The sequence below is a fragment of the Nannospalax galili genome, unplaced genomic scaffold, assembly GCF_000622305.1.
Source record: "Nannospalax galili isolate Female #2095 unplaced genomic scaffold, S.galili_v1.0 scaffold179, whole genome shotgun sequence".
Classification (NCBI taxonomy): Eukaryota; Metazoa; Chordata; class Mammalia; order Rodentia; family Spalacidae; genus Nannospalax; species Nannospalax galili.
The window spans coordinates 1481054-1493854 of NW_008342627.1; the positions used below are offsets into that span (position 1 = coordinate 1481054).

The following is a 12801-nucleotide window of genomic DNA, read 5'->3' on the forward strand; positions in this document are numbered from 1 at the left end:
GAGGCAGGTGTATCTCTGTGAGTTCAAGGCCAGCCTGGTCTACATAGTGAGTTCCAGGACAGCTGGGGCTACAGGGAGACCCTGTCTCAAAAATATAAATACATAAATATAAATAAATACCTTTAGCTAAAGTTTTTTTCTGACACCCTCTTCTGACTTCCGTGGTATTGCATGATACAGGTGCGCTCACATACATGCAGGCGATACACTCATACACATAAAAAAAATTTAAAAAAAGAATAAACAGACTGTAGCTCATAATGCTGAGGAGCTCACTGACAGCAAAACCACATGGGGTCTCCTAACAGGGGTGCAGACACACTGGCCTGAGATTCAGGAAGCAGAGTGGGGGTTGTGAATTCGGTCTTACAATCAGAACCGGTTCTGAAGGCCCATTCTCACCAGTAGGGCGGCAGGTGTGTCTTGAGAGGATAACCAGTGATGACAGGATTTCTGGGTGTGACTCTCAGTGGCACAGTATTTAGGGAAACTTTTCTTAGTTTATTTCTCCAAAGACCTGCATCATAAGTGCTATGAAGTACAGAGAATGCCACTTCAGCTCAGACCGACCTCCTGAGCCAGAATCCATGCTAGTCCGTCTTCATGCATTCAGCTGACTTCCAAAGTCTGACTGCAGCATCTAAGGGACCATCCGGGCTGGGACAGAGGAGGCACACCAGTGAGGTCAGAACCCAGACACCTGCTACCTGACCGCAGTGTGGCATTGGTGGGTCCTGTCCTGCAGCCTTTAGTTGACACACAGCTAGTGTCAGCTGTCAATTTTCCAGTAGCTGCTTTCACACCCTCACAGCTCCATTTATGAAGAACATTTTTTATCCAAAGCCCTCAGAGAGAAGAATCAAACTGCACCACAGTCCGCACGCACATTGTTGACTGGTCGGACTCTGCCTTCACTTGTGAAGTTGACTGCCGTGGCCAGGGCAGGTACCCGTGTTTGCAGGTGTTGGTGAACCTCACCCATTCAGGCCACAAAGCCCTCCTTCACTATGACGAAGAAGCTGCCGAGGCCAACCCCAAGGTAACATGAAGCTCACACCTCGAGTTCCCTTGTAGCCCTTGCACAGCACTGTCCTGAGCAGGGCACAGGTCGTGGTGGGGACAAGTTGGTTTTCAGTCAGCGAGCAATTTTTATTTTTAAAAAAGTCACATAGCCCAGGCTGGCCTCAAATTCCCTATGTAACCAAGGATGACCTTGAACTTTGGATTCTGCCTCCCCTTCCCAAGGGCAGAGATCACAGGTGAGCATTACCACACATTTATGAGGTGCTAAGGACTGAACCCAGAGCTTTGTGCCTGCTAGTCAAGGACTCTACCAACTAAGCCCCAGCCCAGCCCCTGAACACTTTTATGAGATACTCCATTTACCCATCAGAATAAATGAAGCCGAAAGCGACCCTGGAGGACTGGGGCGTGCCGAAAGGACAGGCAGATCCCAGTTCCCCAGCTCAGTGTGTTGAGATTTGCTGCAGGCCACAGGCGGGGCCTTAAGTGGGTGGGCAGTCTCCCTATCACAGCCCCAGTTAGAATACCTCAGTCTACCTTAAGTCAAGCAGTTAATTCTTATTAAGATGTTTAAAGAGCTGTTATAATTTTATAATTTAAGTCTGGTTGGGCTACATGCCTTTAATCCCAGAACTCAGGAAGCAGGTAGACTCTGTGAGCTGGAGACCAGCCTGGTCTACAGGCCAGCCAGGGATACACACTGAGACCCTGTCTCAAAACAAAACAAACAACAACAAAAAAACCCCCACCCAAAATAACAAACCGAAGTTAGCATTTTAACTACTGGTTAAAGTTCATGGTTACACACTCACACTTGGGAGGCAGAAGTAGGTAGAACTCTGTGAGTTCATGGCCAGTCTGGTCTATATAGTGAATTCCAGGCTGCTGGGGCTAGAGGGAGACCCTATCTCAAAAAGACCAAAAAACAAAAGAAACCCCAAAACAAAAAGTTCAGTTACACTTAACTGTGAAAGTCTTATTGGTTGACATGTGAGTTTAATGTTAAGCACTTATTTTAAAGGCTTATTTATTTACTGAGACAGGGTCTCACTGTGAAGTCCTGGAACTCACTATATAGACCAGGCTGGTCTTGAACTCTTTGCATGTAAATGCTGAAATTAAATGTATGTAACTGTGACTGGCTAGGCACTGAACTGGATGGTTTCTGCTTTTCTATTTTGGATGCAGTCATTTCTAAAGTCTCACACAGTAAAATTTATTTTTGTTTATAGTGTGTGTGCGTTGGCACAGGTGAACATGCTGTGTGTGTGTGTGTGTGTGTGTGTGTGTGTGTGTGTGTGTGTGCAGGCCAGAAGACAACTTACAGGAGTCTTTTCCACCGCACGGAGCGCAGGTTGTCAGGCTTGGGCAGCGGCTGCCTGTAAAGCCATCTCCCCAGCTCCAAGTCTCACATTTTTGTAGCCCCTTCACACAGGACTCCCAAAGCTAATGGACATGGTAACAGACCGAGTGTTCTGCGGCACTGGGACACGGCTGCTCTACTCTGTGCAGTCCAGTCAGTCCCCCCACTAAGCCGGATGACCACATTGCATGCTGCCTGCCGAGTAGTGAGCCGAGTCTCTGGAAGCAGACCGCTCCGTGCTGGCCACTGCTGACGTCACCTGTCCTCCCCCTCCCATTCCCAGTGCTTTTACACACCCAGGTGTCCCGGAGACAAGGACGACCTACTCAGCAGTGCCCTGGGCATCAAAGAATTCTTCGACCACAGGAACGGAACTCCCTTCGCCTGCTTCTACAGTCCCAGGCACCCCAAAGCCGTGGTTCTCGTGAGGTCTGACCAGGCCGTAGTCTTCCACTGCTTATTGTGGCCTTCGGCGACTCTGCTGGGTGGGGCCCTGATCGTTGGCATGGTGAGGCTGACCCAGCACCTGTCCCTCCTGTGCCAACAGTCCGGCAGGGTGGGCAGGGCGTCCACAGTGTGGTGTGAGCCTGGGAGGCATGGTGGGACAGGCCTGTGATGCCAGCTCTTGGGAGGCTGAGGCAGGAGGACCAGGAGTTCAAAGCAAACTTGGCCTTGAAACAGATCTGGGGGTTGCAACTCCCAGGAAGAGCATTTGCCTCGAAAGTACAAGATCCTGGATTTGATCCCCAGCATGAAAATGATGCTAAACATAAATCATGCCTGTCTGCAAACCAGCCGAGTAAAGGAAGGTGGGCACTACATGATTTTAATTTGCAGAACACTTTTAAAGTTTTCTTACTCTAAAAATACGTACAAATTTGAAGTTTTTCTTCCTCTAGTCTCCTTCCACACTAGCCAAGGAAGCACTTTGTTCCCTCAGGACAAAATGAGGTCAAGATGCCCTTCCCTTTTCCCTCACTAAGGTCTCCTTGAGCTTGTAAGCACACAAACCAGCAATCACTGTTATCTGCCCACTGAGCACTCAGCTACGAGCCTAGGTAGTGTAGCTCATGTGAAAACATTCTTCATTCAAAAAACAGGGGGAGTGCTTGCCTTGCAAGCCTGAGTCTGATCCCTAGAATCGAGGTTGAAAAAAAGACGTGGTGGCCTGTACCTACAAACCCAGCACTGGGGACGTGGGGAGTTTCCAGAGCTCACCGGTCAGCCTAGCCTGATGTGTGAGCTCCTCAGTGAGATCCTGAGGACACCCACCAAGGTTGTCCCCTGGCCTCCACACATGTGCATGTACATACACACATACACAGCAGTTCGTTCTATATAGATAGACAAACATCATTCAAAATGTGAGAAACCCCAGGCATGCCATGCGGTCTATAGTTTGTTCTTTGCCATTCATTACAAGAGGAGAGCTTCTGTCTAGAAAACTCCAGTTAAGAGCTGTTTGCACTTGACCTTGATATGCAGCATCTTCAACTTACTTAGGCCTTTCCTAAGCTCTTTCCAACCTCTGCACACTCTGGTGGGAACAGGAGAACCAACCAGATATGTGGATGGAGTAGAAGCTGTACCAGGGATCAGTGTTCACCTGACGCCCCTCCCTGCTTAACAGCCCCATGCGATAGTCCTGCAATGCAGTCGGCTGGGGTGACAACTTAACAGTCAAGCCTTCCAGCATGTGCGTCCCAGATTAAGCCCAAAGTTTGCTGATTTTCCAATGTGCCTCAGAGCATCTTTAAAGCCACACCCACACCCACGTTTAATTGCACACAGGAGAATGAGTCTTTTGAAGCAACGCTGATGTGTTACTGTAATCAACCCACACCTTGAGTCCAAGCCAGCTTATTGCCCATTAACTTCAAGTCAGAAATCAGTGAAGAGGATGCCCAGACTGACAGCAATGGGCAGTGAAGACTCTTGGGTCACACCTTCTCTCTAGTGTGATGGTGAGAACATGCCTCAAAGCAGGCTTCGCTTCCGCCCACAGCTTCTCAGGGGTAGGTCCTAACCCAGAAGCAAGGTGGGGTGTGGAACAGCGAGTTTAGCCTCTGCCAACTTGGGGAGTGGTAGGATCACCAGAAGCTGCAAACTGGGGTGATGAATCTGCTGCAGCCAGCCAGGCCCTCCTTGGTGACAGTGGAAGCCATCAGAGCTGTGTCCTCTGCCACCCCAGCCTCCAGCCCCTTGGTTAGCTGGAATCCACGTGTCTCAGGACTTACTGTTTGAAGGTTGTGGAGAACTGCTTTGTATACCAGATCTCCCCATGACGAAATACATGTGCGCATGTACAAGAAACCACCCCATATGAAGTTTATGCTGTTTTCTCAAAGAAATCTCAAACAATCCATTTCCTAGTGAATATGAATTCCATGTCAAGAAGATGCAATTTTTGTGATGTTTCCCTAGCAAAGTCAAACATGGAAGTCTCAAGTGTGTGCATTGGTTACTGAGGTTTTCCATCCAGATCGTGACTGCATCCAATCTAGGAAAGAGACATTAAACTGGAGAACAAAATCAATTTGAAGTCAAATCATTTGGTGGTTCAATAAAATCTGAGCAATGATAGGCTGAGTTGGGAAAGCACAAAGCACTGACATTCATGTCTCACTACCGGTCAAGGGCAGGCCCAGGCTCGTCTTCTGCAACGCTTAAGAATAACAGCAAAGCCAGCTTGCTTCTAGCCTGACTTCACTTGTAGGTTCTGGTCTTCAAAAGACTTGAGGAAACAGCTCATTTCCCACACATTTATAACACACACATACAGCAACGTGTATGCGTGTTTATGTCTGCTTAAAATACACAAATATCTAATCCCCCCTGTACTGGGAATTGAACCTTGGGCCTCAGGCACATTGCTGGGCAAGTTCTACCACTAAGCGACAGGGAATAATACATCACACTCGTCCACGTATGTAATTCTTTATACTTTAAAAGAAATTCGATACATTCCTCTAGAATTTACCAGAATAAAAAGTTACTTTTCTTTTAAAAAATATATTTATATTTTATGTGTACGAGTGTTTGCCTGTATGTAATCTATATGTACTATGTACATGCCTGGTGCCTAGGGGCCAGAAGAGGGTGTCAGATCCCCTGAACTGGAGTACAGATGGTTGGGTTGTGAGCTGCCATGTGGGTACTGGAAACCGAACAGGTACTCTTTAAAGCACTGAGCCAGCTCTCCAGTCCCCAGATTCAGCTTTTCAATCAAATATTCTTAGCCACTGAAATGAACTTGAATCTGACTGCTCACAGCAATACTGGTTTGCTTTTCACAAGAAATGACCAAACAGATTCTCACAGCTCTTGGCTGACATCACATGCTAAGGACTGTCTGGACACAAGACACTTTTTCTTTTTTTTAATAAACAGCGTGATGTTACAGACTGCGCAGTTAAGGACAAGCAGACACTGACAGTTTGTGATGAGCACAGGCAGCAGCAAGTGCGGCCACAGGCCAGACCTCTAGCTAGAACAGCACAGTGGGGAAGAGGTCTTGAATTCAGTGGAGCTGTCTGCTCTAAGCATAATACACGCAACCTTGCTGCAGTAAGTCCAAACTGTTCTTCCCCTTACAGTGCACCAGACCATGGAACTGAAATTCAGTGAGTTCACTGAATGAACAAAATATAGAGCAGTAAACTGGCTACAACTGGCCGGAAAGGGAGGGCAAGCTCAGCAGAGCTGTGGGTGTGGCTGTCTTTGAGGCTACTTTATGTTGTAAAGCCATGTGTTAGTCTGGGTTGTATCTAACCAGGTCAAGTCCAAAGTCTGAATGACAGAGAAATGACTGCTGGAATCTGAAACCTGGGTTCTTGGAGCCTGGGGTGGGGTGCACACCTACAGTAGCGCAGCTATGGAGCTGAGGCTGGAGAGTCCTGATTTTAAGGATAGCCTGGGCTACCAAGGGAGCAGCCTCCTGTGCCAAAAACAAACCCTTTGGGTTCATAATCAAAACATTTGTAGAAATTAGATAAAAGTCAAGATTTCTAGCCACTTTTAGGAGCATACATTAATTTTAATAAGGGACCTTTAAATTCAAGATTTTACTTTATGTGTATGAGCGTATTGCCTGCATGTACGTTAAGTACACTTGTGTCATGCAGTGCCCACAGAGGTCAGGAGAGGGTGTTGGATCCCCTGCAACTGGAGTTACAGATGGTTCTTAGCTGCCATGGGGGTGCTGGGAATTGAACCCAGGTCCTCTGCAAGAGCAGCCAGTACTCTTATCTGCTGAGCCATCTCTCCAGCAGGGCCTTCATTCTTAAGAAATCAACAGCCGGGTGTGGTGGTGCACGCCTCAATCCCAGCATTCGGGAGGCAGAGGCAGGCGGATCTGTTTGAGGCCAGCCTGGTCTCCATAGTGAATCTAGGCCAGCTAGGGCTACAGGGAGACCCTGTCTTAAAAAGACCAAAAACAAAACAAAAAAATTTATTATTTTTATTTTATGTGTACATTTGGAAACTCATACTAGAACTAAAGAGTTTGTCTCTTTTTTGGAGACAGGAGATCACATATTCTAGGCTGGCCCTGAACTTCTGATTTTCCCACTTCCACTTCCTAAGTGTTGGGATTACAGGTATCCACTACCATACCGTTTATGGGGTGCTGGGCAAGGAACCCAGGGCTCTGCACACGCTAGGCAAGCGCTCTACCAACTGAGTTGCGCCCCCAGCCCTAGGAGCTTAGTGTCGTTAATAGTTATTTTAGTAGAAAACACTAAAGGCGTTTTGCCTCTTGCTAACAGACCAACAAAAAGAACCTAAAAATACAGATGACTCTGCCGCTGAGTTACCGCAATGGCTGACTGAGGTTTCAGAGCCTATTCAGTGTACTTACATAGTTCTTTCTGCACTCATGAGCATGCAGAACGGAGTCTACGGCTGGCAGTGGGAGTCAGCTGCCCTCAACTGCACACACACAGGGCCTCCTTCTAAGCCTGCCCACCAGAGACCTTTCTAAGTCAAAGAAATCTCACAGTTCACACTTGCCCCCTCCTCTAACCAGTGGAGACCCTGACACTTAAAACCCAGGCAAAGGGATGGCAAAGCACGAATGCAGGGAGGTACGCCCTTCATCAAGGGAGCACTCCAAAGAGTAAACGAACTAATTAAGACAGGGAGACTCCTAATCACTCAAAACTCAACTTCAGTGCCTTGGTGTCTGTTCATATCTTTGTTAAAGATCCCTGACTAGTGCTAGCAAACACACAGCTGAGAATGGCCACACTAAGAGCGGAACAAACATGCCAGCTCCATGAGCCTAGCACCATGGACCTCTCTGGCAGCAGCTCTTTCCAAATGGTTGGAGCCAGGACAAAGTTTAGCCCCCAATTTTTCCCACGCTGGAATTCCAGCTCCTCATCTGTCTCCCCTATGAGCCTTTGGAGATGAACTTACCAACTTTCCCAGGAGCAAACTTGTCTGAGCTAGGTTCCATCATCCTTCCAAAGAGTAAAAGTAAAGTTTACAAGAAGACCAAACCAAACCAAACCAAACCAAACAAAGGCTTCTCAGGCCATGGCACATAAGATATATTTACAATTTTAATAATTAAAATTGTTTTGTTTGCACTTGAAAACAGCCCAGCTGTATCACCCCACCACCAAGAGTCCTCAAGTGAAGGTGCTGGAGGCCGAGCAGTCAGCCTTCACAGTCCTGTACTTGAAGAGCAAAATCCTCAGTGCTGTGCACACTGCATCCCACAGCTTCCAGCCTCTGTGTGGACATGCCTGTCTGAGTGCCTCCTGCTCAGCCCCTCCCTCCACACGCCCCCTTCCCAAACATCTAAGTAGGAAAGCTGTCCTCATAGCGCAGAAGCACACACCCTACCATACCGTGCACTGCCTTTGGATTCCATGTTTTAGTGATGTGTGGGCATCAATGTCATTCCGTAAGGTGGTCTCTGAGTGTGTGGGTCCAGCCCAGGTCTGTAGTTTACATAGACAAGGAAACACATGGAAACTATTAACATTCAGAAAAGGGTTAACATACCAGTTTTAACATATTACTGGAAATTAAACTGCTTCAAAGAGCTGGCAAGCATGGATTACTGATCAAATTACGAATTCAACAGATTTACAAAGTCGTCATGTAAAAAAACAAACCCAGGCTTACGTGTTGTGAGATTTCCACCGTGCCCTTAATAGGCCACTCCATTTTTCTGATGTCAGATCAGTTTCCAATGGGCAGAGGACACAGATGGGCTGTGTTTTACCTATGTGAAGATCACCATCCATTTAAAATAAAATCCAAGAGGGAATACACATGTAATCAAGTCACCATTTCCTGACTAGTAAGAACTACACTTTACACAAAACACTTTATCAGCAGCTGTTTTCATGAAAAAAACCAATAGTCAATTTCACAGTTGAAAAAGTTACACATTAAAATATTTTACAGTTCATTACATATTCACCCGGTCCCCATTTCCTGACGGGCAGTAAAAGAAAGCAGATGAGAAGGGACAGCCCCGAAGGGGACGACTGACAGCGAGGTTTACAGAAGACACCAAGAACCACAAACAGCACAGGTTCGACTGGGAAACAGCAACCAGATTCCATTTTCCTTTTTAAAAACCCAATTAGAAACATCTCAGAAAAAAAACAAACCAAACTCCACAGTAAGATTTCAAATTAACAGCAGTTCAAAAACCTTCAAAATAAATGTTTTTATGTAGCTGAGACTATGGTAAAAAGTTAAAGCATAATTTTTCAAACATTATTTCTGGCTACCGTGTACTTGGCTTCTCTCTTTAGAAGTGCTTTCCTTCCAGAAGCAACGCCTGGCAGACTATCCTCAACTGACTTAGTGAAGTTGTAAAGTCCTGGCATCATAGTTAGCGTCTACAGGAAGTGATGTTTGAACATGGAAGCACCCGGGGGTGACCACATCACCACTCAGTTGAAGCACAGCTCAATCACCCCCAGGCGTTTCCAACTCGTTTGGCTTTTGCCTTTTTGAACACTACCTTTTTAATCAGTTCTCTTTACAGAATATAGAGTCTGTATCTCTGAACAAAATTAATGTGGTTGTGTTTGATGAAATAAACTAAGCTGCTAGCTGTGTTTTAACTGTGGACAGATCCTGGGTGGGGGTGGGGCTGGGGTAACTGAGCTGATGTGAAAAAATGCAAAAACTCTTATCAGTTTTGTCCAAGAGGCTTGTGGCTTTTTGGCACTTGGGTAAAACACAGCTCTCTGTAGCTCTTCAGTTTCCCATCAAAGTTTCAGATTTGAACCACGTCACTGAGTTTTACTGATACAGGAAAGAATGGGATGTTAGTGTCTAGCAACTGCGTGTATCTAAGTAACACAAAGTGTTAAATGCAAAGTTTGCAAAGTTTAAATAAGTTATGAAGTTTTCTCTATCTGCAAAAGAATCTATCTGGTTTTCTGCTTAAAACAGAGTTTAAATTCTGCTTAACTATTCCAAAAACAGTTTACAGAACTAAGTTCCCCTAATCTTCAGATTTTTCTTGTTGGCAATAATATATACATGCTTCAGTGAAGGACCTAAATCTTCAATAATTATTCCCTTTAAGGGTTCTAAAAGAGTCAGGTATTAAAGAGTATTTTTATTAGTGTCCCCTGTTCACTACTCAAAACTTCTACTATGGGTATCTGACCTCACGGATGAGCATGTTCAAAGTGATGCTGCTTTTCTAGAGGACGGAGCGCACACTCTATGAGGAGGTTCTCCAATAGTGTGCCTAAGCTAGAAGCTGTCAGTCAATTATTGCACTTTTTTTTGGTGTGGCATCTGAGCATTCGCTGAAGCTATTTCCTAGGACAACAATCGTTCATTCTGAATGCGCAGCAGAGCGCCTAGAGTGACCAGTACTAGCACTAGCCCCTACATCAGTGCTTTTCAGAATGCTGAGTAATGTGTTCTGTGTCAAGTGGGATTTAATGATGGTGGAGCAAGACCGACCAGTAGGAAATGGGACATGATCTTAAAATGGCTTTGTGTCTAACTTTTATCGCCGAGGTGTGGATACACAGCCCAAGAAGGGAAAAGCTCATGGCTTACGGTCTCCCATAGTGTACAGAGTCACTCAGGTCCAGACCTCTGTAGAGGGTTTAAGAGTCAGGATGGCAGTCGACACAGCATCCATTTAGTAACTGGCCTTCTATGACTGCCATTCCCGACTACAAGACGGACGGGAGATGAGGGCATTGTGGGATAACGGACAGCAGAAAAGGAAGGCGGTGTGGTTCCATCTGCTTCCTAACTAGCCCCACGGGGCACTGGCATGAATGGAATGGTGCCCGAGCCTCACCTACAGACCGAGAGAAGAGCTAGCCATGCAGTTACCAACAACAAAAAACTTGGGGTGCAAAACAATGCATGACTATGGGACAGATTATGTAAATAAAGAATATATATTAATGATAGTTTCTATAATATAAATAGCCTTTAATAAAAAAAAATAATCTTTTTAATAACATTAATACTTCTATTTTCTGGAAAACATGCATGAAAAAATGTATTCAATTCAATTGCAAAAGGAGAAACAATCAACTAGAAGTGCGCACTGTACAACTCTGGGCAGGAGCGTCTGTCCTTCCTCTATGATGATGACTGTACTTGACGGGAGCCCAGAATTTCCCTAGGAAATAGGTCAGATCTCTGTAAATACTGTCCAGAAAACAAAAACCCTAAAACCCAACAAAACAAAACTGCCCCCGGCCCCAGGTCTCACTTGTGCCCCCTTCCAAAACTGCAGATAAGACCCAAAATCCATCCAAAGGGCTGATTTATTGGAAATAAAAAGTGAGTCCCTTCTACCCCAAGTGTTTTTCTTCATCAAACAAGGAGTCAAAAAACCCACTTTGAACCTTAAGTTTGAAAATCAATGGGAAAATAAGAATTCTCGCTCCTCCCGTTTCCTGTAAGGGAACATAAGCTCCAGCTGACTTGGCCCTGAGGCTGCTCTCAGCCTGGGCTGTGTCCACGTGTTAAACACAGATCCTTGGCAGACAAATAGAATGTCATTCTTTTTTCATCTCCATCATTTGTATGTATTTTGGGGATTTTTGTTTTTTTTGTTTTTTTTTTTAAAAAAAGATACAAACAACCTTGAAAGTTAACCTTTTTTTGGACTTAAGGCATAACATGAAATTGCGCATTATTCTAAAGCTCAATTTTGAAATGAACTAGTTTAGTGCTATCAAACCCTGTTTGCATTTGCAGTACTTAAATTATAGAGCATTCTGCTTGTAATGCTGTTCCTGGCCTGTGCCATCCCTGGGCACTATCTGCCTGCTGCCGCGCTCGCTACTGTGTGGTGGGGAAGCCGGGCACCTGAGTGCAGTTCCCAGCTCCCCCTCAGTTCAAAGCGTGCTGCTTGATAGTGTGGAAGATCCAATCCATTTTTGTCGTCCAGCCGCCATGATGTGCATCATTCATTTGTTTTGTGAAGTATTCCAAAGCCTCTTGCTCAGTTTTATCCAAGGCGAGAGTCTTCCGAATATACGCAATGTCATCAAAGGACTGCAGTTCGGGCATCCCGGAGCCGAGCATCATGGAGAACAGGTTGATGAAGAGATTGGCATGCTGCCGGATAGCTAGGTAAGCCTTGTAACACATCTCCTGAAACCTGCCCACGGAAGAGCATTTGGTCAGTGCAGCCGCTAGTACCCTGAGTTAGAAGAGCTGACTCAGGCAAAGGTCCCCGCTTCCCCAGTGTGTGCTCTAAAGGGTGAACATTGTTTCCTGCCAGACAAGCACCTACAACAGGGCTTGGTACACTGGAATTCAGTCTTCATTGGATGTCTGAACTGCTCCACACTGCAGTAAGGCCTCAAGGGCTCAGGTTCCCAAGGTCAGGACTGACTTGTACAGAGAATGGAAATTTAAGACAAGGGTACGTGCACAGAGGAACCACAGCTCATCGACTCCCCCCGGGTTAGGACTAACGTGAGTTCTAAGCTGCACAGTACAGGATGAGGTAAAATGGAGACTAAACTGTTTAAACAGCAGCAATACTTGCAGTATGTTATGAAGTCTAAGGGGCACTTTCTTTGTAGGCCTTAACTCAATAAAGGAAATCAGTTTTCACTTCTAACCCCCCACAAAATCAGACAAACAAACCAAACCAAAAACATACCACGAGCTGCTTTTGCTAGAGAACATTGATTGGCCTGAGCATCTTAAAAGGCAGCAGCCAGCCTCCCCACTCGGCTGGTTTTCATGAGCTTACCTCTCAAACTCTCTGGTCTTTGTGTATTCTTGGGCTCCTTTACTAATCACTATTAAAAAATCTTGTGTCAAAACAAATGGCACACGTTCCCGTTTATAACCAAATTTCTTCTTCTTGTGATCCAGAAAGTGCCCAAAATCTATATGAAACAGCTTTCAAAAATAAGAAATTACATTATAGGTTGTGCATGTGG

The 12801-nt window shown here is 45.6% G+C and overlaps 2 protein-coding genes across 3 annotated transcripts in view; one reads left to right on the top strand and one right to left on the bottom strand.

The window, feature by feature from the left end:
• The window catches only part of Kcnmb3 (potassium calcium-activated channel subfamily M regulatory beta subunit 3), a 20450-nt gene extending 13940 nt beyond the window's left edge, over nt 1–6510 (top strand). Inside the window, exons 3-4 of the mRNA XM_008838672.2 lie at nt 844–1039; nt 5777–6510. Of these exons, the coding sequence (XP_008836894.1) occupies nt 844–1039; nt 5777–6013 (433 nt within the window). The 3' untranslated portion in view covers nt 6014–6510. The remainder of the gene's footprint in view (nt 1–843; nt 1040–5776) is intronic.
• Nucleotides 6511–8631: 2121 nt separating this feature from the next.
• Nucleotides 8632–12801, bottom strand: part of Pik3ca (phosphatidylinositol-4,5-bisphosphate 3-kinase catalytic subunit alpha) — a 35329-nt gene continuing 31159 nt past the window's right edge. For both annotated transcript variants that reach the window (XM_029566209.1, XM_029566210.1), the window contains exons 20-21: nt 12609–12760; nt 8632–12005 (exon numbers count right to left, since the gene is read on the bottom strand). In XM_029566209.1, coding sequence (XP_029422069.1) covers nt 11735–12005; nt 12609–12760 — 423 coding nt within the window. In that variant the 3' untranslated portion in view covers nt 8632–11734. The remainder of the gene's footprint in view (nt 12006–12608; nt 12761–12801) is intronic.